The sequence below is a fragment of the Galeopterus variegatus genome, unplaced genomic scaffold (genome assembly GCF_000696425.1).
Source record: "Galeopterus variegatus unplaced genomic scaffold, G_variegatus-3.0.2 Scaffold925, whole genome shotgun sequence".
In the NCBI taxonomy this organism is placed as follows: domain Eukaryota; kingdom Metazoa; phylum Chordata; class Mammalia; order Dermoptera; family Cynocephalidae; genus Galeopterus; species Galeopterus variegatus.
Genome location: NW_007727036.1, coordinates 278,129 through 304,717, shown reverse-complemented (window position 1 = coordinate 304,717; position 26,589 = coordinate 278,129). Strand labels below are relative to the sequence as shown.

Genomic DNA, 26,589 nt, shown 5'->3' with positions numbered 1-26,589 from the left:
GCGTTGCTCCCGCGCCTCGCTCAGCCAGTGAGCGGGAGCCGGTCTGTACGTGGGATCCGAACCCTCGGACGGGAGCGCTGCCGCGCTTCCCAAGCGCGGCGCACTATCCAGTGCGCCACCGGGCCGGCCCACTAAGTTGCTTTTTAAAAAAAAAATCAGGAATAGGTGTTGAGAGTAACCCATTTTGCTTTTATTATTATTTTCTGGTTCCTTTAAAGTATTGAAAGCTTGTAAAAGATTCAATGTGTAAGATTTGTGACTTAATGGAATTCCTGAGACTGATTAAATGCATGGATTTTATTAATTTAGAAAAAAAATAGGCATTGAATTTTCTCAAATGCTTTTTCTGCCTCTAATGAGATGATCATATAATTTTCTCCTTTAATCTATGAATGTGACAAATTGAATGGGTTGACTTTTTGGAATGTTAAACTAATTCGCATTCCTAGGTGAACCCCACCTGGTTATGGTAAATTATCTTTTCATATATAGCTGGATTTGATTTGCTTGTATTTTATTAAGATTTTTTATGTATAGGTTCAGGAGGGATATTGGCCTGTAGTTTTCTTTTCTGGCTTTAGTATCAGGGTTTTGCTGGTCTTACAGAATATGTTGGGAAGGGTTCTCTCCTCTTTTATTTTCTGAGTTTGTGTGAGAGTGGTATTATTTCTTCCTTAAATATCTGATAGAATTATCAGTGAAGTCTGGGTTTAGAGTTTTCTTGGGGAGTTTTAATTAAGAATTCAATTTATTTAATAGAATGGGATTATTAGATTTTCTATATGTACTGTGTCCATTCAAGGAATTTCCTCTAAATTTTTTTTTTTCCCTCCTTTTTGTCTTTTTTCGTGACCGGCAGCGGATCGCAACCCTCAGTGTTGTGCCCGTACCGGACCGGGACCGGCAACGGGATCACACCCCTCGGTGTTGCACCCACACCTTGCTCAGCCAGTGAGCGGCCGGTCTGTATGTGGGATCCGAACCCTCGGCGGGAGCGCCGCCGCACTCCCAAGTGGTGCACTGTAGCAGTGCGCCACCGGGCCGGCCCCCTCCTCTAAATTATTGAATTTATTGGTATAAAGCTGCTTATAATATCCTCTTATTATCCTTTTAGTACCTGTAGGATCTGTAGTGGGTTTTTTTTCTTCATTGATCAAGCCTAGGTTTTGATCAGTTTTATTAATTTATCAGAAACAATTTTTTCTCTCACTTTTTTGTACTTGATTTGGGTTTAATTTGATTTTACTTTTCTGGCTTTTTAAGGTGGAAGTTTAGATCACTGATTTTGAACCTTTTTTCTAAAATAACCTTTTGTAAGATAACCATTTAAAGCTATGCCTATCCCTTTAAGCACTAAGTGCCTGACCTTCATCCCTCATATTTTGACTTGTATTTTCATTATCTTTATGTCAAAACATTTTTTTTTTTAAAAGATGACTGGTAAGGGGATCTTAACCCTTGACTTGGTGTTGTCAGCACCAGGCTGAACCAGTGAGCTAACCGGCCATCCCTATATGGGATCTGAACCCGTGGCCTTGGTGTTATCAGCACCACACTCTCCCGAGTGAGCCATGGGCCGGCCCTATGTCAAAACGTTTTTTAAATTCCCATGTGATTTCTTCTTTATCCCATGCATTATTTAGAAATGTACAGCTTAATATCCAAATATTTGGTTATTTTTTTTATACATCTTTTTGTTATAAAATTTTAAATTAATTGAATTTCAGTAGGAGAAAATGCTCTATTATTTCATTTCCTCTAAAGTTATTGGGCCTAGCATATTGTCTGTCTTGGTGAATGTTTAATGTATTTTTGAAAAGGATGTATATTCTGCAGTTATTGGGTGAAGTGCTTAAAAATGCCATAAAAGGAAGTAAAGAAAGACCACAGTGGTGTGTTGGGCTTGCAGAGGGAGAGAACAGTCCTAGGGTTGTGGGGGAGGGGAGGAGGGTTGGGAAGAAGTTGGGTGGGGAACACGGGGAGCAATTGAAATTTGAGGTGGTGGGCATGGTGATAGTATGGATCTGATCATCACATTTTGGGCACAGGTGCTGATGGTCAGCTCTGTACCCTGTGAATATATACGTACAATCAATAAAATATAAAATAAATAAAAATAAAAATGCTATAATGTTAAGTCTTCTATATCCTTAGGAGTTTATTTACTTTTTTTTGTCAATTACTGAGGGAGGAATGTTGAAATTTCCAGCTGTAACTCTGGATTTGTCTGTTTTTCCTTTCATTTCTGTCAGTTGTTGCTTTATGTATTTTGAAACTCTTGTTATTAGGTGCATAAACATTTAGGAGTGTTGTATCTTTTTGATGAATATATTCTTTTATAATTATGAAATATTTCTCTTTCCCTGACACTATGTATTGCCCTGAAGTTACATTGTCTGATATTAATATTCCAGCACAGCTTTCTTGTGATTAATGTTTGTAATATATATCTTTTTCCATACTTGACATTTAAAGTGCCCCTTTTGTAAATACCACACAGTTAGGTCTTGTGTTTTTGGAAATCCAGTCTGGCAATCCTTGCATTTTAGCTGTAACATTTAGTTTATTTGCACTTAGTGTAATTATTGATATGATTTGGTTTAATTCTGCCGTCTTTTTTTTTTTTTTTCTATTTTTCTTATCAGTTAATTGTGAAAGAGAAGTTATTCCCTTCCTCACCAAATCTCTCATATACCCAGGCCATAACATCCTCAAAAGCAGCATAAGTGCATATTTGAAAACGAAATTATAAGTAGCCAAGATATTATCCTTCTTAGACTGATTCCATTAATCAGCTTCTTTGTTATAGATTTCTCTGACCACAATTATCTCTGTCTTTTGAAAGTGTCGTTACATAATTTCTTATAAATGTAAAAATAAATTAGAAATTAATTTAATCAGTTACTGTCTATCAGTCCTTAAAGTAATGAAAAAGAAAGCTTGATAAAGTTACTTAGAGTCTTGGCAACAGCTTTAGGTAAAAAGATCTCTCATAATTCTTTTGAAATTACATGGGTTGATAATATAGAGTGATTTTTCTTATGAATATAATAACTCACTCATGTGAAAAGCAAACACATTTTATAACATTTTAGGAAAGTGGTGCGATTTCATAGAACTTTTCAGTTTATATAAACAATAACCAAGAATAATGACAATGGTTCACTCCTAGTGTTATATAGCATTACTCTCATAAGAATACCCACATCAGGCTACTTCATGTTGTTCAATCAAGCATCAAAGTTTTAGGAAATCTGTACCACAGAAAATTGCAGTTTTTCTTTCACTCCGTAGAAAAATTCTCTGTTATAAATAACCTGACTTTCTATACAGTGATGAACCTATATGCATAAGCATTGATGTATAATTCTGACTTGCAAGTCAAGAGGGGTTCAGATTTCCACATCTTCTTCCAAGAGCAGACAAAACCCGAGGTAAATTTGGTTATGGACAAAGAATATCAAATTGGAAAAAAATAACTCAAAACTTTGGTACCCTACAATAATTTCTTAATAAATCATGAACTTGTGAATGTGTGAATATTTATTCTACTTGCTTCTCATTGCTCCTCTTCTTTATTTTCCTGCCTCTAGACAGTCAATAATGGAAGTGAAAGTCAAGTTAGCTATTTAGAAGATTCGTGATAAAGAATGTGATGGTATTTATGGGAGAAATATGAAAAAAAATTGAGATAAGTTAGAACAGAAATTATGTTTGAGATTTTATGAATTGTATTAATCCATTTTATGTTCATTTGGTATTAATATTAACACAATTACTTAGATTAGTGTTTTGTATTATTATTAAGTACATTATATATTATAAAATTCTTAAGAAGGAAGGGCTAGTAAAACTTCAATCACCCTGTATTAAAGAAATCTGCAAAATGCACTAAGTTAAATTTAACTTATTTTTATTTTCTTTTAGAATTCCAACAATTAAACATCACTCCACCAAAATTTATCTTGAAACCAGGACTAACAAGGATTAAACGGCAGGTATGGGTTCACAGGTGTATGTCATGATATTTTAAAACACTTGACAATTGCTTTTCATTTGACTTCATTAAGTCTGTGTCAGAGAGTAAGTACTAGTTCAGGCATTTGTTAGGGTGTGGTAAATAGTAAAGGTGATAGATTTGTAGGAGCAGTGGAAATGGGGCTATATTATTTTATAGATTTGAAAGGGATTCAAGACAGTAGTGATAATATGGCTCTTCAACATATAGACAGATTATGAGGCCCCCACTTGTGACATCTCGGATTCTTTCTACCATATGCCTTTTTCCTTGCCCAGGAATGTACCACGTCATGGAGTCTGCTTACATGGTACACATCTTTTTATCTATCCCTTTGAAGATAACCCCTTAAGAGTGAATCCATCAGGTTTTGAAGCCACAAAATGCTTTCATCTCACCTGAGCTATTTTGGATTCCAAGATATAAAATTAGGACATAAGCCTTATGATTGTTCAACAGGATCTTGGACTGAGTAATAATAATTAATAACTGTTTATGCAGTGCTTTAAACTACACGAAATAGGTGCTATTATTCCCCTTTCATGGGAAGAAAAACGATGGCTCTGTCATGTGAAAATGACTTGCTCAGAATCATACAGCTGGTAAATTGTTTCGACAAAGTAAAAGCTGTGGCCATCAGAATGAAGATATCACTTGTGGTGGTGGTTTGTGTGAGATTATGTGTGGGTGCGGGGGTGGGGAGGGTAGGGAGAAGGGCATAAAAATACATCTTTAATAAGACCAAGTAATCGAAAGAATCAGGTATCTTTTATTACCTTGAAATAAAATATGTTTACAGACAGACTTCTAATGTGAATAATAATTGCTAAATTTTATTGAATACTTATCATGTGACTGGCCCTACTGTAAGACTTTTAACTGTATTAACATATTTAATCCTCATGATAGTCTTATGAGGAAGGTACTCTTATTATCCTCATTTTACCGATAAGGACATGAAGCAAAAAAAAACTTGCCCACGATCACATAGGGTTGCTCAGGGACTGGGATTCTGACCTAGGAAGTCTGGTCTCAAGGAGGTGCTTATAACCACATATGCTCTGTATCTTGCATCTCAGAAGCCCATGTGTTCCATGAATTGTTATCATGAGTTTTATATATGTTGTGAATATTTATATATAGGAGTATATGCGAATAGATACTGAGACATAAATATCTTGAAGCCCAGCTTGATAAAAATAATTACCATCAGGATTAATTTGAAACAGTATTTATTTTCATGAATTATGAACTGAGTGATTAGGCTAATAGTCTTTTGACATGTGCCTTGAAGTTCTTCCTAATATCCAGTCATTTGCTAAGCAGACAAACTCTTGATTTCTCTTTCTGGGAGATCTGGGAAGTGGGGTACTATAAAACTGTGTGGCCAATATGGCAACTCTTTGACAATCAGAAAATGTTGGGACTTGTTGGAAACTCTACTTTTAACCACTAAGTCTCTCCCCCAATTAGCAAAGCAGGTTCTATCACCCTAAAAACATCTATTTTTTTTTAAAAAGAAGACTCTTGTCCTTGGATGAAGTTTAGTGTTACTCTTTGGTTTCCAACCTCAGTATTATGGTTAATTATTCTCTATCAACTTGGTGTTATAAGAGACTAAAAAAAATAATTTTTAAGCTCAGGAATGCAAATAGCAATGAGACAAAATCCATGAGGCAGCATTTTTAATCAGCTCTCAAAACAAACATACATGTATCGATTTAGGTTTGATTATATACCCTCATCACAAAATGGTCCTTGGACAAGTGAACAAAAAGATTTACAGAAAAAAAAAAAAAAGTGTATTGAACCGTGGCATAAATGAAAAAGTTAATTTTGGAAATCTTGTTAAAGACTGTGTTCCAGACCAACTGCAGAGAATGAAGGGGATGGCTGCCTTAGTGGCTCTTGCCTGCAACATTTATTGGTCATGGTTTGAAGGTAGAGGGAATTTGTTGTTGAGCAGAGAGATCTAGCTGTATATCAGAAATAGATAACCCAAGATTGCCTGGGAGTTCTCAAAGTTCTACTAACAGAGCCTCTGTATCATTTGGGGGATCCCCTGAACCATACCAGAGGAAAGGGCATGTATCAATCCCAGTTTGGAGATTATAGAATAAAAGTGCTGATCACCCCCCTCTCTGTACCCTCTCAGAGGTCCTCGGATCTTAAATTAAACCAGATAGAATGCTGTTCATGTGTTACTGTTTCCAGAATATACTGTTAAATGAAAATAGTCTGATGCAGAAGAGAGCAAAATAAATGGAAGTGTAAAATAACATATATTCATATTTAATTTTATATGTGGAAATATTCCTGGAGAAATCAGTAACTCACTGTACCTATTGTGGGGGAAGGAATAGGAACTGGGTAGATGGGGGACAGAGGTGAGAGGAAGACTTTTATCCTATGTCTTTTTATACTTTAATTTTTTGAACTATGTAAGTGTATTTATTACCTACTCAAAAACTCAGTAAATTGATGAAAATTAAAAAAATAAATGCTAAAGAAATAAAAAGGAGAAATTTCGTTTTGTTCATTTCTTCAATATTTCTAAGTTTTAAACAGCCATGTTTACAGGGCTTATTTATGTTCTACTCTGTTTCCTAAATTGCAGCTTCGCCGACATCCTCGTAATGTAGAAGAGGAAACTAAATACATTGAACTAATGATTGTGAATGATCATCTCATGGTAGGATTTGCTTTTTTTTTTTTTTTTTTAAACTAAATCTGTGCCTAGGGTAAAACTGGTAGGTGTAAAAATAAGATTAGAAGAAATAAGAAGCCCATGAAGTTGTAACCTGAAGAAGGTTATTTGTGTAACCAAATGTATTTGTTAACCAGGAACAACGTGCAAATAGGAAAGAACTAGAAATAATTTGTGAGGGTCCAGAAATATTTCTGAGACTCATAATGTCAACTCTTTGATTTTATTTAATTAATGTAGGTACTAATATTTGAATCTCCTCTTACTAAAATGACAAGGTTTAAGAAAGTGGAAATTTCTATTTTATATTGAAAAAATAAGTGAGGCATCAATTATGTGACACTTTAGTTTGCAGTGTATAGCTTTATCCTGATAAAAGGAAAGCAATTTTTCTGTTTTTGTCCTGCCATTCAAAAAACCATATGGAAATGTTTACATAGCTGAGCAGTGAAGATTCTTAAGATAAGAACTTGGCAAAACTTCCTCCTTGTTGGAGCCAATTGTTCCAACTCTTAGTATGTATATTCAGTTCATGGGCATGTTGTAGTCTGTATGGTTACATTAATAGCACGGCAGGGAGTTATAATGCTAATTGTTCCATGTAACCAGAGTTTTAAACTAAAAATGTTCAGAGGTGCACATTGCTGAATTTTTCTTAATTTCAGGCACAAATACATTTTAATTTACTTTAATGATTTATTTGAGGGAAAATGTGTAATTTGCTTATATATGAGTGAATAATATAGATCTCAATTATTATTGTTGCTCATAATAATAATAATACAATCAGGATTGAGTGCTATTTCCTTGTTCAGGCTTGATCTAAGTTTTAGCTTTCTACCTGTTTGAATCCAGTGAATGTTATTATTTCCTGGGGTTTTTATAAAATAAGAATAAGATGTAAGAACATATATTTTGAACATTTGACAAATTCAGATGTCTATAGACATCTCTAGACAGATATTACTACAAAGTGAAGTGAAGCAGGTATAATACAATAGGGAGAGGTGAGGCCTGTGGCTAAAGGGCCGGCACATGGCATGTCTAAAGGGAGCAGCTACCTCTCAGTGCTTGCCAGTTATTACCGTGTGGGGATGCTAATTGTACGTGTGGCCAGAGATCATCAGGTTTTACATGATACTTCCTGATTTTTAAAACAACACAGAGATCAAACAAAAGATATATGTGATCCACATCTAGCCTATAAGTTACCTCTTTCTGGTGTTTATCTTAGGGCTTTCTTCTTACTGAATAAATCTTGTAGAACTTGTAAATTTTTATACTTTTAGCACTGTGCACTTTCACTTCTTCTGGCTAAACCCCACTTAGATTTGTATGTCTTGTAATTCATAGACAACTTTCATATGTTTTACCATTTTTAATAACAATCCTGATAAAAATAAATCTGTGAAATGGACAGAGGGGACATTTTTTACTTCATCTCACAGATGGGTAAACTGAGCACTCAAGCTTTTAAGAGCCTTGCCTCTGGCTACACAGCAGATAAAAACTAGGTCTCAAATCTGACATTTTTCATAGAAAGTCACAGGGATCTTTTAATTACACAATGTTTTCTCTGACGAGATGATTATTTCCTGATAATTTTGAAAGCCATTCACTTGTTTTCTTTTGCTTTTAGTTTAAAAAACATCGGCTTTCCATTGTACATACCAATACATATGCGAAATCTGTGGTGAACATGGCAGATTTAGTAAGTATCAACCTGATTCAGTACTGCCCTAGAGCAGTTTTATCTCCTGTTTGCTAGTAGAATGGATAATATAGTTCTCATGTTTTCACTACTCCAAGTTGCACTTTAGTCAAGGTGTCCTGTAAGTCCCCAGTGACCTTGCAATGAACTTTATTGACTTTGATCTCTGGCTGGGAAGAGGAAGTGGTCAGTTACCTACAGATATGCCTGAAATTCCTTCCTGTGTTTTTCTGTAAAAGACAAAGGTTGAGTCATAGCCCCTAACAAAAATATTCATAGTGTACTTCTGTGGATGGAGAAACAGTCCCTCAGTTGTGGCTTTTTCAAAAGAGTGCCTGATGCTGTGGCGTTGGTGCAACTAAATAATTCCACTGTTCCTACTTTCCAAATCTTCCCTCCACAAGGCAGTGCCAGTACTTTCTCCACAAGCTTAACCATAGCCAGTCAGGCTGTATAGAAATTATTTCCTTGGAGAGTCTTCATTGTTCCATTTTTTTTGCTAGGGGAACTCAAGAATGCATGAATTCTTTGTCCAGGGTGCCATAAAATGGAATCAGGGGAGCCTTGAATAGGGTATAAGTATTTGTCAAAAACGGATCTTTTGTTTCTAAAAAGCTCTCTGTTCTTTGGGTATTACTCAGTAAAAAATTTGATTCTGTGTTGCTCAGGGGAAATGCATGTAAATTAGAAAAATCATTATCTCCCTTAAAAACAGTAATGTTTTTTACCTTTTTAACTAATACTCAAGGAGTTTCCATGAAAGGAGCTTTGTAGTCCTATTTGTAAACTATTCAATTTTACCACATGTACAGCTGTTGTGTTCAGCTTTGTAGTGTTCATAAACTAATTGATTTTACCATATGTACAGCTGGTGTGTTCATTTTGTTAATATACCAGATATATAAAGACCAACTTAAGACAAGGATAGTATTGGTTGCCATGGAAACCTGGGCGACTGACAACAAGTTTGCCATATCTGAAAATCCACTGATCACCCTACGTGAGTTTATGAAATACCGGAGGGATTTTATCAAAGAAAAAAGTGATGCAGTTCACCTTTTTTCGTACGTAACTTCTGCAACAATTTATTACCATTTTTGGTTCCATTATTGAATGCTCTATTACATGTGACTAAGATATAACCTGTCTACTGCATAATACAATTAGGATTTGACATGGCAGATACATTCGGAAGAAATTTTAAAGTATAGATTGTGTAAAATTGTCATGAAAAGTTAAGAAATTTAATTTTGAGTTATTTTATTATTGCATGTCTATTACATTTAATTTTTCAGGAGATTTAATCAGAGCATTTACCAAATAAAAGTACTGCTAATATATAAAGTATTCATAACAATAGATAAATTGTATTCTTTAAAGTTGCTGTCTTTTAAGTATTAATGTTCTCTCTGTTTTTGCTTCTAAGGTGAGAGTTTAGTATTCTTGGAGTTTCTTTTTTTTCCTCATTCTTATGTTCTCTCTTTCTCTTTTTTTGGTAACATACATATTTGATGTAATAGCAAATTATATATAGTAGCATTTAAAAAGTCTATTATCTAAAGTCAGAGCTGTTGATGAAGGTTATAAATGGGAGTAAAAGATGCATTTTTTGAGTACCTTTTAATTTTTATATAATTTCAAATTCAGAGAAAAGTTGCAAGAATACTGCTATGCCCTTTATCCAGATTCATCAATTTACATTTTTCCCCATTCGTTTTATAATTTCCTTCCTTCCTTTTCTCTTTCTTCCCTGCCTTCCATCCATCCATTTAGCTATCAATTTTTTTTCCCTGAACCTTCTGAGAGTATGTTGGAAACACTTAGTGGACATTTACTGCTAGGTACTTTGGTGTGTATTCTGTAAAACTAAAGACACTCTTTTATATAACCACAGTAAATTATTAAAACCAGAAAATTTAACATTGACAAAATACTTTTATGTAATCCATAGTCTATATTCAAATTCTACCAGTCGTCTCAATAATGACTTTCATAGCTAATTTTTTCCCCCATCCAGGATTCAATCCAGGATCGCACATTGCATTTAATCGCTATGTCTCTTTTGTCTCCTTTAATCTGAAAGATTTTCTCAGCCTTTCTTTATCTGTTTTGAACTTAGCAGTTTTGTTTAATTTTTAAATTTTTTATTTTAACATTTACTTGTACATATTTGTGGGGTACAGTGTGTTCCAATACATGCACATACTGCACGATGATTCACTTAGGGTAGATAGCATAGTTTTGTGCCCATTAATCCACCACTTCGCCTCCCCCCTACAGTCCTGCCCTCCCAGCCTCTGGTAACCATTATTCTACTCTCTACTTCCATGAGAACCAATTTTTTTTTTTTTTTTTTTTTAGATTCTATATATGAGTGAGATCATGCAGTATTCGTCTTTCTGTGTCTGACTTACTTCAGTTAACATGATGGTTTCCAGTTCCATCCATGTTACTACAAATGATAGGATATCATTTCTTTTTATAATTAAGTAGTATTCTATTGTGTATATATACCAGCTTTAAAAAAAAAATCCATTTAGTTTAATGCTTTTGAAGAGTATAGGCCAGTTATTTTATAGACAGTTCCTCAATGTGGGAATGTTTGATGTTTTCTCATTATGAAATTCAAGTTCTGTGTTTTTGGCAGAAATACCACTGAGGTAATTTTTTATCCTTCTCAGAATACATCATATCAGTGATTCTTTTTTAATGGGTATACTTCAATTTAAGATATTTATTGATCATGTTGGGAAACATCCCTCAGAAACCTTTTTCTTTGCTTATGTGTGCAGATAATTTTCACATCTCTCCCTTACCTCAGTGACATATACTATAGAAATTTTATGTACATTGAGAACATAAATGTGGCAAAGTAATAATGAGAGGAGCTATGATATTTGAACTGTGAGCAGTAAGCATTTTTCATTTCCTTTTCTAAAAGGGGAAGTCAATTTGAGAGTAGCCGGAGCGGGGCAGCTTATATTGGTGGGATTTGCTCGTTGCTGAAAGGAGGAGGCGTGAATGAAGTAGGTGTGAACATCTGTACAATACAAAGTGGTATGATGGCTGGAAATGTTTTCCTAATATTTAAGAGATAATGTGTCAGTATTCCACGTGCTTCTTTGTTAGGTTGTCTTATTAAAAATTAATATAGCTACTGTAAATGACCAGAAGACAGAATAGGGAAATAATGGAAGATAGTATCTAGTAATATTGTTTGTGTTCTACTTAGAATAATGTCCAAATTAAGCTATTTAGAGAGACTCTTTATCTTCATTGAAAATAAGGCCCTATGTATTGCTTTGAATGATTTTCCAAAGAATTGAGTAATTCCCTGAAAGATTATGCTGCCACTTCGTAACCCAGTTAGATATTTTCTTCTTTCCTCAGTATTTGACAAATTTTGGGAGAAAAAAAATAGAGTAGGTTTTCCAAAGGGGGTCTTTTACCCATAAGGCACTAAACCTGATGGAAGTGATCTAAAAGAAAAATACTTTTGTGACACTACATATTTAAAAAAATATATCCTCAGTTCTTCTTAAGTTTCTGTTGGATATCATCATTACTTCCTGTTACTCATTCTATTGTTTTCTGGAGCCACATTCTGTTCCATTCGGGGGTATTTCAGGAGTACAAGTGACACATAAAGATGAACAAGTTCTAAGTAATTGTACACATTCATTTTTATGTTGTATTATCCAAAAGACATGTTTAATCATATGCAAGTATTGTTTTTCAGGAATGTCACTGGTGAAATTTGGACTCAGAATTAGACTTAGGTTTCCGAACCCAAAAGTTGATGATTCCCTGGTTATAGTCTTCCTCAAAAGACTTAATCAAACATGGATTTATTTCTTACTACTTCTATCCAAATGCATGTTCAGCCCTAGCTACAATGTGTTTAGCCTCTGCTAAAGAAAATGCTTAGAAATTACTTATGTTCAATTTTAATGTGACATTTTTGTCTCTTCCATCTTAAATGCAAAACAATTTGCATTTACATATATTTTATTTTTGCTTTTGTTTTTCAGTTTGGGAAAACTGATTTAATGGCAGTTACACTTGCCCAGTCATTAGCCCATAATATTGGTATTATCTCAGACAAAAGAAAATTAGCAAGTGGTAAGTTTTAGTACATGTGTAGTTTAGTTGTATTTAAAATAGACTATCTGTGAAATACTTTGGAGAATGAGATTCTGTGATTCAGTTGCTTGATCAAAAGAGTTTGAGTGATAGTTTAAGATAAATAACCAGGGCACAAAATGTTGTTTTCAGAAGTAATACAAGGGAATATTTACATTACAGATGATATTTTCTCCATGTATAATAAACATTTAAAGCGATGTAATAATAAATTCAAACTGGATTTAACCTAAAAGGGGCAAAATAAGCAAAATTTGGTTATTTTAAATGACCTAGTAGAGAATCCTCGGCATATAGGTTTCATTGTGGTTTATTTAAAACATCTCTAAATATGGCCACAGAGGTACAACTTCCCTGTCAGGATCAGAACTGATAAAAGGGCTTAGTTAAATACGGACCCTGTAAAATATGCTAGGTTTAGGGCTGGCCCGGTGGTGCACTGGATAGTGCGCCGCTTGGGAAGCGCGGCGGCGCTCCCGCCCGAGGGTTCGGATCCCACATACAGACTGGTTCCCGCTCACTGGCTGAGCGAGGCGTGGGAGCAACACCGAGGGTTGCGATCCCGTTGCCGGTCCCCGGTCCGGTACGGGGGCAACACTGAGGGTTGCGATCCGTTGCCGGACACGGAAAAAGACAAAAAGACAAAAAAAAAAAAAAAATGCTAGGTTTAGCATCTATAAAGAATATCCTTTCCCAGATAGGTAAAGTTACTTCATCATGAATGGTCAAATACTATGTATTATTATTTTATTGTTTTAGTAATAAATATAAATATGATTGTTTATAAAACAACTATTATCATTTATAGAGTACCCATTATATGCCAGTATTACCTATATCTAAATACTCATTTAATCCTCAACATAATCCTAGAAGATACCCATTATTAGTCCCGTTTTACAGATGAAATAACTAGATCTTAAAGAATAATGTCTCCAAGGTTACACATATATTGAGAGGCAAAGCCAGGTTTTGAAGCCAGGCATATGAAAGCTTTTCTGCCTCACCAATATACCATACTGCCTTCTACCAGAAACCTTGGTGCAGAGGCTTTTAGAAGTGGACAAGAAATTGTAATAATTCCCATAAAGTCCTAAGAAACTGGGATCCTGTAGCAGTACCATAAAGTTCTTCACTGTTTCATTGGTATTTGTTTGTCTTTCATTTAAGCCATTTTAAGTGAATGGTTTTAAAATATGGTCATTTGTTAAAATATTAGAAGATTTTTTTAGTAAAAACTATATAATCTTGATAGAGTCAAAGTATATTTTTGTTGCTATACATTGCATAAAAAACTTCAAGTGTAAGGAGAATTAGAAAGCAGGTATTTTAAAAAGTTATTTAAGGAATATGGTGAAGATAATGTTTTTAATATAGAAACTATCTTAATTAATGCAGATGTGTTCACTTAATAACAAGGCGTGTGTATTCATTTTCTCTTAGGTGAATGTAAATGTGAGGACACATGGTCTGGATGCATAATGGGAGACACTGGGTAAGCCACTTTGATTAGAAAATAACTCAGTCTTCCTTTCTCTGCCGTGCTGTTGTCTCCTTAGGAGTATTGTACTCAGTAACTTGGGGTATGTAACCTTACCACAGGAATTTATCAGAAAATCAGAAGTAAATATCCGTAGTGGTTCAGTATATAAAATATGTTCACAAAATAGCATGTTATTTATGAAAACAATTGATGTGAATTAAGTTAGTAGATCTCAGAGGCATGTTTAGCCTTGAATCTAGGTTAGAAATGTAAGAAATGAGGAATAGCTTTGTTCTTGATGGCCTACCTACTAATTCCCTTTCCTTTTATCTCCTTCAAATCTAATTAAATGGGTTATAAAATAGTAGTATGCTAGTAAGCTGACTAAAAAATAAAAACAACAAAAACAGCCTGGATTTGTAGCTTTCCCAGATTTCCATGGCGTGAGTATGCCTAGAATGGCTAACTTCAATGACGGCTGCACAACGTGACGTCACTGAGCAAGGGGTTGGGAAGAGAAGTGTACAAACTGCTCTCCTGAGAAAGGTTTTCACTGTTATAGTCTTACCCTTCACACACTATCCAGCATCAATTCTTATCTTTCATTCTTTCTAAATAAACATTACAACCACCATCTCTTTTATTCCAAGCATATCACTACTTTGTCCTTTAAACTTTGACTGTTTTGTGCTGTTATTATTTCAATAACATTCCAAATACTCAGGCAGTTTTCCAGCTCTATTTCTCCCTCCTAAGCCCCATTTCCATCATCATTGAAAAGGTATAAGGAATAAAACAGTGAACGCTTTGTATACCTAACACCCAGCTTAAAAAAAGTAAAACACTGCCTACAGTGGTGCTCTTCTCCCTTTTTGATCCGCAGCCTTAACCAAGGTACCCGCATCTTGCATTTGGTTTGTACCATTCACAGGTCCTTCTTTATACTTTTACTCTTATATGTTTGTGCGTTGGAGTAAAACTTAGCATTGCTTTGCCTGTTTTCAATTTATATGGAAAATATCACACCTCATGTATTCTTCTGTGACTTGCTTTTTTTGATCAACATTGTTTGTGAGATTTATCCATGTTGTTAATATATAGCTCTTGTATATTAAATGCCATTCTTCTTCTCAGAGCTTATGTGTCTTCATTGTCTAAAGAAGAAGGTTCAAATATTTAGATGGGCACAATCTTTCTTCATCCTCATTTGCAATCCATTTTCCCCTACTATTCACGAGCAGTTTGCTTACCATAATTGTACATGGGTTTCCAGCTTTTTTGATTTGCTAACCGTAATCCTACATGGATTTTCAGCTTCTTAAATATTTGCTCATCATAATTGTATATGAATTTCCAACCTCTTTTGATTTCCTTAATATATTCTCTTCATGTGGAATTCCTTTCCCCTTTTTTTCTGTCTAACCACATTTCTAGGCATCTGAGGTTTATTATAATTTTAACCCTTGCATTATAATTTAGTTCTGTATGTACTTATGCATTCTCTCACCAATTAGTTGTAAATTTTTGAGGGATTACATTTTACACTAGTTTATATTTCAGCTCTAACACCATAATTCTATGTACAGACTTGATTTTCAAGTCTTAAATATTTACGATTGCATTTGAATCTTTAACTCTCAGGATATGCATAACAAAGAAAACAAATGTTAGAGGGAATGTATTTGCAAACATGTATTTAAAATATTTTCCAAAATATCTTTGGACTTGTTTAATAAGAAGAAATGATGGAAGTCCTTGTTTTACAGTTGTAATTTTCCAGCAATTACAAAATTCATGCTAGAGGTTCTTGACTTTTAAAAGTTATTGACAGTCTGACAAAAACAAGGCAAAAAAAAAAAAAAACTATTTAGTATATTATAGCTGATTATTCTGATTATTTATTAAAATTTTTTGTCAATTTGCATAGCAGTAAGCATAATATACAGAAAAATCAGATGGCTAACTTTAGATATGTATAACTCTTTGCATTGGAACTCTTCTTACATTAAATACATGCAAGCAAGAGAAAAGCCCTTTATATAGAACATTATCTGATATGATGCTATAGTTTGATCTATGCCAAATATCACCTAATAGCACTAATTATGGCCATATATTCCCAAGGGTACATTTCCTCTCATATCTACTCTGAAGTTCCTCTGTACTAACTGTTGGAAAGCCTGGTTGAAATGAATATCATCAGTCCTATTTAAAGAAATAAAAATTAAAATTTTAAGAATGCATTCCGCATACCGGCCAGCCACCAAAACCAGGAAAAGAATGCATTGAAGAAATGCCTATTAAAATTCAATAACTGGCTGAGATTTGTAGGATGGATGAGAGGGAAAGGTGATAAAAACATTGGCTGGGGCGTAGGCACTGAAAAGAAAAAAGTAAGTAATACAAGGGGTCTTCAAAAAGTTCATGGAAAGATTTGTATTGTCTTTTAATTCTATTTTTCCACAAACTTTTTGAAGTACCCTCATATGTAAGAAACAAAGAATTATTACATTGTGTAATGTTGAATATACTAATTATCCTGATTTGAGCATCACGTATGCACATAGGTATTGATATTCAACGCTGTATCCCACAGATATATACAATCAATTATATTTCAATTTTTTTAAGAAAGAAACTTTTCAAATATAGTTTATGTCTTGTTAGGAAAAGGAAGTGAAGAAAGTAAAATAGTTCAACAGTTCAATAGCTTAAACCCAAGACATCTTTATTTGGAGAGTTTGGCATGAAACACTTAAAAAATAAGTTTAGAGTAAATATCATCTTAAATACAATTAATTTATTCACAAAGCATTAAGCACTGAGCTATAAATGGACACAGTCCTTGCAGGCTAGTGGGACTACACTTTATAAAAACTATCCATTATTATCTTAATTGTTTTTTTACCTTTTTATAAAAGCTCAAAGTAAGACAATTTCTGAGAAATATAGAAAATAAAATTTTATTGCTTTTCTTTAGTGATAATCATTTTGATAATAAAATACTGCTGTATTTTAATATAGTATTTTTTTCTCTTTCCATTTGTAATGTTGTTTTATGAAATTTGGTTCCTGCTGGATATATAATTGTTTATTCACTTTTTACTTAACACTATATAGTCAGCATTTTTCTGAGTCTCACTATTCTTCAACACTATGATTGTTAATAACTACAGTTTATGGTGTTATATTTTATTAATATATCACAGTTTAATTAATAGTTGTGTTACTATTGAACATTTATGTTATTTTCATGTTTTTGCTATTATAGATATCTCTGTTCATACATCTTTGTGCACATAGCTAATTTATTTCTCAAGAAAAACTTCTAAAAGTAGAATTACTAGATAGAAGTGTGTGATCATTTTGAGTGTTTTTCATTATATTGCCAAATTATTCTCTAACCAAGTTCTTTTTTTCTATTGACGCTTTATTACTTTCTTTGGTATACATTTAAAAAAAATAATGTTAAACTTGAAGTTGCAAGATTAGTAACAAAGAACTGTTTTGTTGCCTGAATCATAAATTACTAACTTGGTGCCCCCTCACCACCAAACACAGTGTATAGTTCCTACAAACAAATATATCCTCCTACATAAATGATATACAACTAGTAAAATGATCTAATTCCTAAGCCCTCTTTCAAGATTGGCCCTGTGTTTCAATAATGTCACTTATAGTAAAAGGTTCAGGAGCAAGCATTACATTTAGTTTTTATGGCACTTTAGCCTCCTTCCGTCTGGAACCGTTCCTCAGTATTTCTTTGACTTTCATGACCTGACACATTTATAGATTATAGGTCAGTTATTTTGTAGGATGCTCTGCAGCTTGGTTCCAGCCCAATTATGACATTTAGGAAAGACTCATTATGAAATAAATTTTTTCTAATTCTTGATTTAAATTACAGGTACTGTGTATGTGTGTGTTTCCTTTGAATGCATATGCAAGTAGAGGACAGCCCATAGTCACCATTAGTCATCAAATGAAGAATTTAGAAATATAATGATTGAATAAAACTCTTATGGGTTAAATGTAAATGTTGCACATAAGTGGAATTTATTCTTTCATTTTTAAGAATAATATACAGTTTTAACCATGTTCAACTTTAAGACTAATAGACAAACAAGGGAGGCTAAAGTGGTACCCAGCTATTCATTTCCTTCTCTCTTATAGCTATTATCTACCTAAAAAGTTCACCCAGTGTAATATCGAAGAGTATCATGACTTCCTGAATAGTGGAGGTGGTGCCTGCCTTTTCAACAAACCTTCTAAGGTAATGAGTGTAGTAATGAGTTATTAATCTTTCTGCAGTATTATAAACACAATTTTTTCAACCATTGTATTTTATTAAAGAGAGTTTTTAATTTGGCCTACATGTACATATTCTAGATATGCTAAATATCTGCATTTTCAATGTCAGCTTTAATATTGGGCTTTTGGGTTATTCTGATGAAAATAGAAAGCAGGTAGAAATAAGACTGTTTGCTTTCTGAAAATTTTCCAGTTTATTTGTATATGACCAAATGATGATTCAAAGTTGGCTTATGTATTAGTCCATTTCTGTCATGCAGGGTATCACATGGCGAAATGGCAGAAGCAGAGAGAGAGACTAACCTTCTCATTACTCTCCTTTTAAAGCCATGAGCCAAGCTCATGACCACCATTAAACCATCAGTGGGTTAATCCACTCACAAGGGCATGGTTCTCACAATCTAATCACTTCTTCAAGGCCTCACCTTCAATTACTGTAATAGGATTTCCCACTCTCATAACACTGTCACTGTGGGGATTATGTTTTTAATGCCCAGAACTTTAGGGGACACAATTCAATCCATAGCAGCTTACAAAGATGGTTTCATTTTAACTTTCTTTTTCATTTTCTTGGTTTCCCCTCCCCCTTTGGATAACTAATCATAACTCATATCAGTAGAAAGGGAAGCGTATCTCCCCTCATCATCATTTCAGAATGAGCAGTTTGATTGAAATTCCAAGTACTTCTCAATGTGAAAACCAAGTCTTCTTAAAGCAGAAAAGGACAAAGTATTTCTGTTCTTGGACTTTGTCACAAGGTTTTACAACTTGCAGTGCATCCTCTAACCGACTAGAAAGCAAGTCTTCCTCCTACATTTTGAAGACTTTGTTAATTATTTGAACTATGACATGCTTCTGTGTACCACAGTGATATTCAGCATTGCCTTTGCAATCATTATACTGGTTTCAGTCTCTTCACTCTAGTGAAATTTAGGAAAAGTGTCATATTGCATTACAAAGCAAATTGACAATTTTAAGACTCTTTTCAAAAGCTTTGGAAAAGATGTTTGAACTGAATCACTGCTGCCACTAATGTAAAACAATTCAAGTCTTTTTACCAAAATAATTGATTATTCTAAATCCTGAATAAGAGGATAGGTATGTTTTTCATCTGGATAAGTTTTTGTTTTGGCTTTTTTCATTTGTTATCACTTTCAACTTAAAACGAAATGAAGAGGTAAGTTTATTCTTTTGTAGGAGAAGAGAGGATGTTTGAAATTAGATGGAATATTTTTTCTTTGTTTTGTTCCTTTAGTTATAAAAGTGTGTGTCTGTTTACACTTTCATTCTATAAAATGAAAACTTCCATTAACTTTTGAATGAATATTATGTATCTGGCACATAGCAATTATTTACTATTTACTAATTTTGCCTAACACCAGAGGATAAATTATACTCAAAAGATAATAAAATTTATGGAGAGTTAAAAATAAAACAGACCTAAAATGTACTCTTGTACAGGTCAAAAATTGCTTCAGTCTCTGGGGGAAATTATTATTGCTGTACTCTACAAAGCTATGTTAATGGGAGGAGCTATATTTTACATTAAATAAATCAATGGATATATTAATTTTTGTGATGCTTTCCTCACTGTCTGTGAAATAACTTTGTTTCAGAAGGAGATATACTTAATTAAGAGGCTTTTCACAGATGAGTAACCTTGATCCTCATAACAATTTTACAGTGTTGATGGGTAGCTAATTTTAATATCATTCCTGCTTTAGGTATTTAAGTCTCTGAGATGTTAAGTAATTTGCCCAATATAAGTAGTTGAGCCAAGATTTTAATTCAGACATTCTGACTCCAAATCCCTTGCTTCACTTTTGAAATGAAATTTCAGGAGTCAATCTAGTTTGGTTTTAGTCAATGGTTAGATCATCTTTTATTTTGGTGACATTTACCAGACCCTACTTGGTATGTATGTTATATGTGTAAATATATATGTAAAGATATATACATATATTAAATATGAAATAGAAACAGAAGTAGACACTTCTGACCTAAAGTTCTAAGTTCTAAAGTCATGCTTCATGGTTTAGGAAAATAAAAATATATTTTGGAATGACTGGCAGGTATGACAGATGTATAGATGTGGCACTTATGATCTCTCAGAGTCTTTGATGTTGATATTTCTGTGTTTTAATTTTCTTTTTGGTTTTCCTCCCACAGCTTCTTGATCCTCCTGAGTGTGGCAATGGCTTCATAGAAACTGGAGAGGAGTGTGACTGTGGGACTCCTGCAGTAAGTCTCTGGTTGTTTGGATGATTTTTAAAGGTAATTTAGGGTCATTCCAGGTCCACACACTGAGAGATACAGAGCAAGTGTTATGCCTGAAAATTTTATAGCATTTGTAGAAAAAGATTATAACCATGAGTTTGTACATTTATTTTAGAAAATAGCCTGGTACTTTCAAGAAAATGACACCATTTTCTGATGTTTTGCAAATGTTTATGTTTCTAGGAGTGTGTCCTAGAAGGAGCAGAGTGTTGTAAGAAATGCACCTTGACTCAAGACTCTCAATGCAGTGATGGGCTTTGTTGTAAAAAGTGCAAGGTAAATAAATGCTGATTAATGATCAATTAACAGAAAAAAGAACATAGCTGATTAAATCGTTAAGGCTAGGTAAATGTAATCTAATAATAATAATAACATCTAACACATATTAAATAACTAAGTGCCAGGTGCTTTACAGGATCCTCACACAATCTGGTGAGGTATAGTTACTATTATCATTCCCATCTAACAGATGAGAACACTGAGGCTTGTAGTAGTTAAGTAGTTTGACCAAGTTCTTACGTCAAATAAGTCAGGTGGCTAGGGCCTGAACCCTGGTAATCCTCAGAGACAATCCTCTCCATTCTATCTCCCTAAGGAGTGTGCATGTTAAATGAAATCAGGTGTTACCAATCTTTGATGTTTACCCTTCTTTGTAAAGTCAAATGGATATTCAATGGATCTTTCTTTTCTATTGCTTAGCTTGATATACCTCTTGTATTAGCTGTTGAGGGAGCGAAAGGAATCCTTTTAGACGTGATAATGCCTTACGTGTATTATTGTGCATGAAAGTTTAGATTGCATTTTTACAGACTTAATCTGTTTTCATCCTGCCAACAGTATCCTTATACCTATGTCCAAGTGTTTAAGCCTTTATAAGACTGACAGTTTTTGGGGGCTTACCTTTCCCAAAGAAATCTGATTTTTTTCCCTCCTCTTATATAAAATCTGGTTTAATACATTATTTTTGAGGTTTAATATCTGTCCCTCCAGTCTGTGCATTTTATGGAGCAAAGGTAGGTTCTTAGTAATTGGTATAGGTTCTCAGTATATATTTGTTTAATGAATGAATAAATATGCACAGAACTGTCTTAGTGATTATTTGGTGGTTGGGTAACTTTAGACTAATGAGTTAAAGGATTGTGGGATATGAAACTATAATAGTAAGTATCTACTGTGTGCCCGAGATTATACTAAGCAATTTATATACTCTTATATCTGGATTTCTCAACCCTGGCACTGTTGACATTTTTGGCCTGATAATTTTTTCTTGTGAGGGTATATCCGGGGCATTGTAGAATATTTAGCGGCATCCCTAGATTCGATCCATTAGATGCTGGCACTACCCCTCCCAGTTGTGACAACAGAAAATTTCTCCAGACATTGCCAGATGTCCTCTTGGAGGAAAAATCACCACTGGTTGAGACCACTGTCTTAGATAATGCTCACAAGCACTCTTCTGAGATAGGCATTATTATCCTGATTTTTACAGTTGAGCCATCCCAGTCTCTAGAAAGTGAAATAACCTGCACAGGCTCACTCAGCGAGTAGGAAATAGATGTGCAGTTACATCCTAGATATGCTAGCAGCAGTTTCTGTGGCTTCCACTCTACCACCGTGTCTTCTGGCAGTTTTTTAAAACAAGCAAGGCACTGGCAGAGATCTCTGAAACCACTCTCCAGAAATGAAGATTAAGCACATTCTTCCGTCCTGGCTACCACAACTGTTCGTTCTGTCAGCTTCTCCATCTGCCATAACGAGGGAACCTGGATCATTTATCTTAATTCTCAATGTTTTAATTCTGCTCATCTATAAAATGCATTTAATTATACCTTTTTTCCTTTTATTAATAGAATTAGGCTCTTTGTGATATAATCATTTCAAGGAACAGGTTCAAAATAATAAGATAAAAATACACAAAATGACATGATTAACTACTATCCCATAAAATAAGTTACAGCTATACCAGTCAAGTGACATCTTTTTTACCATTTTCTCTTCCCTTACCTATCACTGTGCACTCCTAGTGGAGCAGGGGCAGGATAGTGAATGGAGGAGGAGGAATAGAAATACAAGATGAGAAATCATGTGTGTCTCTATTTTTTCTACATATATTTATAATAATGTGTCCTATCAGCCAGGGGTTGGTGAACTTTTTCTGTAAAGGGCCTGATAGTAAATAGTTTCAGCTTTGTGCATCATAAAGTCTCTGTCGCAGCTATTCATCTCTGCCTTTGAAAGCAGCCATCGAAAATAGAGAAACAGATAGGCATGGCTGCGTTCCAATAAAACTTTCTTTTTGGTAGCTGGCTGGTACTGGGAACTGAACCCTTGGCCTTGGTGTTATAAGTCTGTGCTCTAACCCACTGAGCTAACCAGCCAGCCCTGTTCCAATAAAACTTTATAAAGACAGGCAGCCAGCCAAATTTAGCCTTCAGGCCATAATTTGCAGACTCCCTGCTGTAAAATTTTGCTTGTTTACTTTATTATTTTCTCCTCCGATTTTAATGTAACTTCCAAAAGGGCAGGGATTTCAGTTGATTTGTTTACTGCTGTATCCCAGCATTTAGAGCAAGTCCTCCCTCACTATGGTTTCTTTCAGAAGTTTCCTGGAAATTCTTCAACATTTATACTCTCGTCCAAACACTACCTCAAATGTGCTCATATTTCTACCTCAGATATTCTGAAATTGTGGCTTGCCTCAATCCCAAGGAAGAAGAGAACCAGAACGTGTGAAATTATCTTGCTTATTTCTTAATTTTTATGGCCTACTTAACCCTATTAATATGCAAGTTCCTTGTAAACAGAGTTATTGTGTTCTGCTTACCATTGAATTCTCAGTGACTAGAACAGTGCCTGGCGTGTTCTAAGTGCTTCGTAAATATAGTGAATGTATGAATGAATGCAAATTTTGTTCATATCTCCCCCCCAAAATGTCTGTTGAAACCCCAGTTTCTGTGGCAGTAGCTGTGCATGTGAGAGGAACAGCAGACTCAAATGTCTGGAGGTTCCCGAGCAGGGAGAGAAGATGAGGTTCATAAAGAAAGTCGGGGGGAGCCCAATAATGTGTATGTCTGGGTGAGCAAAGACAGAAGCAGAGAAGGATCCAGTCCAAAGTGTTAACATTTTGTAGAGGGAAAAGGATAGGGATTGATGAGGGAAGGGGAAAAATGTTAACCTCATGTATCTCTGTTCTGTTTTGGTGAGTACTCTTATAATTTATAAATCCAATGAGGTTAAAAATTTATTTGTACAACTCCCACACAAGAAGTATTTGTGATGGTTGAAAACAGAAAAAACCAAAAACTTGCATATGCAGGTACAAATAATAGAAACATTAGAAAAGAATAAAAGACCACGAATTAAATCCATGTAAGAATAAAGCAGGGGAGAAGAAGGGAAAACATGAGAGGAAATAGCTGTACCAGAAAATCTAACTTTTGTGATCAGCCCAAAATGTAACTTTCAAGTTCTCAGCAGATAAGGCAAAAAAGAATAATGCAATAAAGGTGTCAGTAAGAATGAAGGGCAAAGTGTAAGTCCAAAAGCTATTTGTAAGGAAGAATTAGTGGAACTTAGACTAACTTGTCCTTTTTGTGGAGATGTACCATCAAGCACTGTCCTGTTTTAGCAGGATATTGTAGGCTTGTGTGTGATGACTATGGAAATTACTTCATACAAATAACTATCTCTTAAAACTATTAAAATAACATTTAATTCAATAACTGTGGTTTTCACAGGCTATCATCTTAAAATAGATTATGGTATTCCTATCCAAACAATTTCCATTTCGCTGTTTTTTTAGATGATATTGTTAGCATTTTTTTATCCTTCTGCAGTTTTTTTCTGAATTGATTTTTGTTCATTTTAGTTTCAGCCTATGGGGACCGTGTGCCGAGAAGCAGTAAATGATTGTGATATTCGTGAAACATGCTCAGGAAATTCAAGCCAGGTAATTTACAAAATAATTACCCTAAACCCTAAGGGAAAAGTGGGAGTATCTTTAGTGCACTGACCCCAGGAGAAACTTAAATGGACAAGATGCTCATGTCTCTCTCTCAAATCACCTCTTATTCTATTTTTCAGGAATTTAAGTTTCAGTAATCAAAGCTTGAGCAGATGCTCAGCATAATTTTGTCTTAATGAGGAACTAACCTAAGACTGCATGCATGCCTTAACTATTTTGTTTTTGTTTTAAGTAGGGAGTAAAATGCATTTTCCTTTTATCTACTTGGTGAAGGAAGAAACTAAGACTCCTTCTCTTCAGCTTATTTCAACAGAAGTCAGCCAAGGCAGACAGACCACAGAGCACAGTGTTCTGAGAGGGGACCCTGTTCTCTTTCTTGACTCTTCCCTATCTGAAACAGCTTGCATCACCTCAGCTATTAATAGGTGCTCTTGAATTTAGTAGTATTTAGTTGTAGATAGACAAGTAAGGGAAACTGGATAAACTTTGGTAAGAGTTCACAGATTACGAAATTGTCAGTGTATATACAGGCAGTCCTTGCTTTGCACGATAGTGCTGGACTGTAAAAATGACCATGCAAGCTGAAACCATGCAAAATGGTCTTAATAATTAATGGAAAATATTACAGTTGTTCTGTGATCTTTAAAAAATACTGTCAAACTATTAGAAACTCTCTTACTGTTTATTATACATGCATAGGGAAATGAAAAATAAACTAATATTTATTTAGTACACTGTAAATTAAAACAAACATTGAGAATTAAAATATTTTATTTATTTGTAAAAAAAAACTTAGGAGTCATTTGAACTGTGCTCGCCTTTTTCTTACATAAACCTTATGATAGAGAGTGAGCATTTTTTCTATGCCTTGTCAAATTCTCATACTCCTTTCTAAGTTTGGATCAGCTTTCATCATTTTATCCTTCATGCTTTCAACATGTCATGAAATGCCTCTGAGAAATGTGAAGATGTGAATGTGAAGTTTCTTGCCGGCGTCACTTCCTCTGGGACATCTTCACCTGTTATGTCACAGCCACGCCATTCATTTACGTCAGTAAGGCCTCCTTCACCGAGTTCCTCTGGCTGCATATCTAGAGTCTCTTGAACAGCACTATCTACATACCCACAGTCAGCTATTTTTTTCTATAACTCCATTTACATTCAATTCAGATTTCACTTGTGGTGTATTGCTTTTCATTACTTTGCTCCACTTTCATTTTTTTTTTTTTTGTCTTTTGTCTTTTTTCCGTGTCCGGCAACAGATCGCAACCCTCAGTGTTGACCCCGTACCGGACCGGGGACCGGGGACTGGCAACGGGACAGCAAACCTCGGCATTGCTCCCGCGCCTCGCTCAGCCAGTGAGCGGGAACCGGTCCGTATGTGGGATCCGAACCCTCGGGCGGGAGCGCCGCCGCGCTTCCCAAGCGGCGCACTATCCAGTGCGCCACCGGGCCGGCCCCGCTCCACTTTCATCTTTGTTGGCCAGTTCCCTCTTTTGACTATCCATTTTTATAAAATGTCACATGGCGTCACTGGGAGACAAAGAAGCAATACAATTATACACTTTGCTGTTTGTGTGTGAACGGAACAAACAGATGGGCAGTGACCAGTCGCTGACAGACTTTGAAAGAAATGACAAGATGGGTCACTGATTATAATGGACAACTGTTATTTGCCTAGTGATAAGCTGACCGAAGAGCTAGTAGCAAAGTTTGTGCCTTAAGCAATTACTCACAGATGATATACTGTGGTGACTACTATTGGAACTGTGTTGTTGGAGGACTGGTGTTACTTAGCAAAACCATGGAAACGGAAATTCACACGTACCAGAGCTGTGCAAAGTGAGGACTGCCTACATATTTTTATCTCCAGAAAAGAGTAATTCAAAAGTGGCATACCTACATTAACCATTAAAAATGCTTTATTTTAAAGGTAGTCTCCTAAGAGACTAAATAAAGATCTTTCATGTAAAAG

The 26,589-nt window shown here is 34.8% G+C and overlaps 1 protein-coding gene across 6 annotated transcripts in view; it reads left to right on the top strand.

Annotated features, from left to right (window-relative positions):
* ADAM22 (ADAM metallopeptidase domain 22) overlaps positions 1 to 26,589 on the top strand; it is a 229,796-nt gene that overhangs the window by 153,815 nt on the left and 49,392 nt on the right. For all 6 annotated transcript variants that reach the window (XM_008573473.1, XM_008573476.1, XM_008573475.1 and 3 more), the window contains exons 8-18: positions 3,928 to 3,998; positions 6,636 to 6,710; positions 8,365 to 8,436; positions 9,334 to 9,500; positions 11,378 to 11,462; positions 12,468 to 12,558; positions 14,023 to 14,074; positions 18,236 to 18,335; positions 20,543 to 20,614; positions 20,834 to 20,926; positions 24,519 to 24,599. In XM_008573473.1, coding sequence (XP_008571695.1) covers positions 3,928 to 3,998; positions 6,636 to 6,710; positions 8,365 to 8,436; positions 9,334 to 9,500; positions 11,378 to 11,462; positions 12,468 to 12,558; positions 14,023 to 14,074; positions 18,236 to 18,335; positions 20,543 to 20,614; positions 20,834 to 20,926; positions 24,519 to 24,599 — 959 coding nt within the window. The remainder of the gene's footprint in view (positions 1 to 3,927; positions 3,999 to 6,635; positions 6,711 to 8,364; positions 8,437 to 9,333; positions 9,501 to 11,377; positions 11,463 to 12,467; positions 12,559 to 14,022; positions 14,075 to 18,235; positions 18,336 to 20,542; positions 20,615 to 20,833; positions 20,927 to 24,518; positions 24,600 to 26,589) is intronic.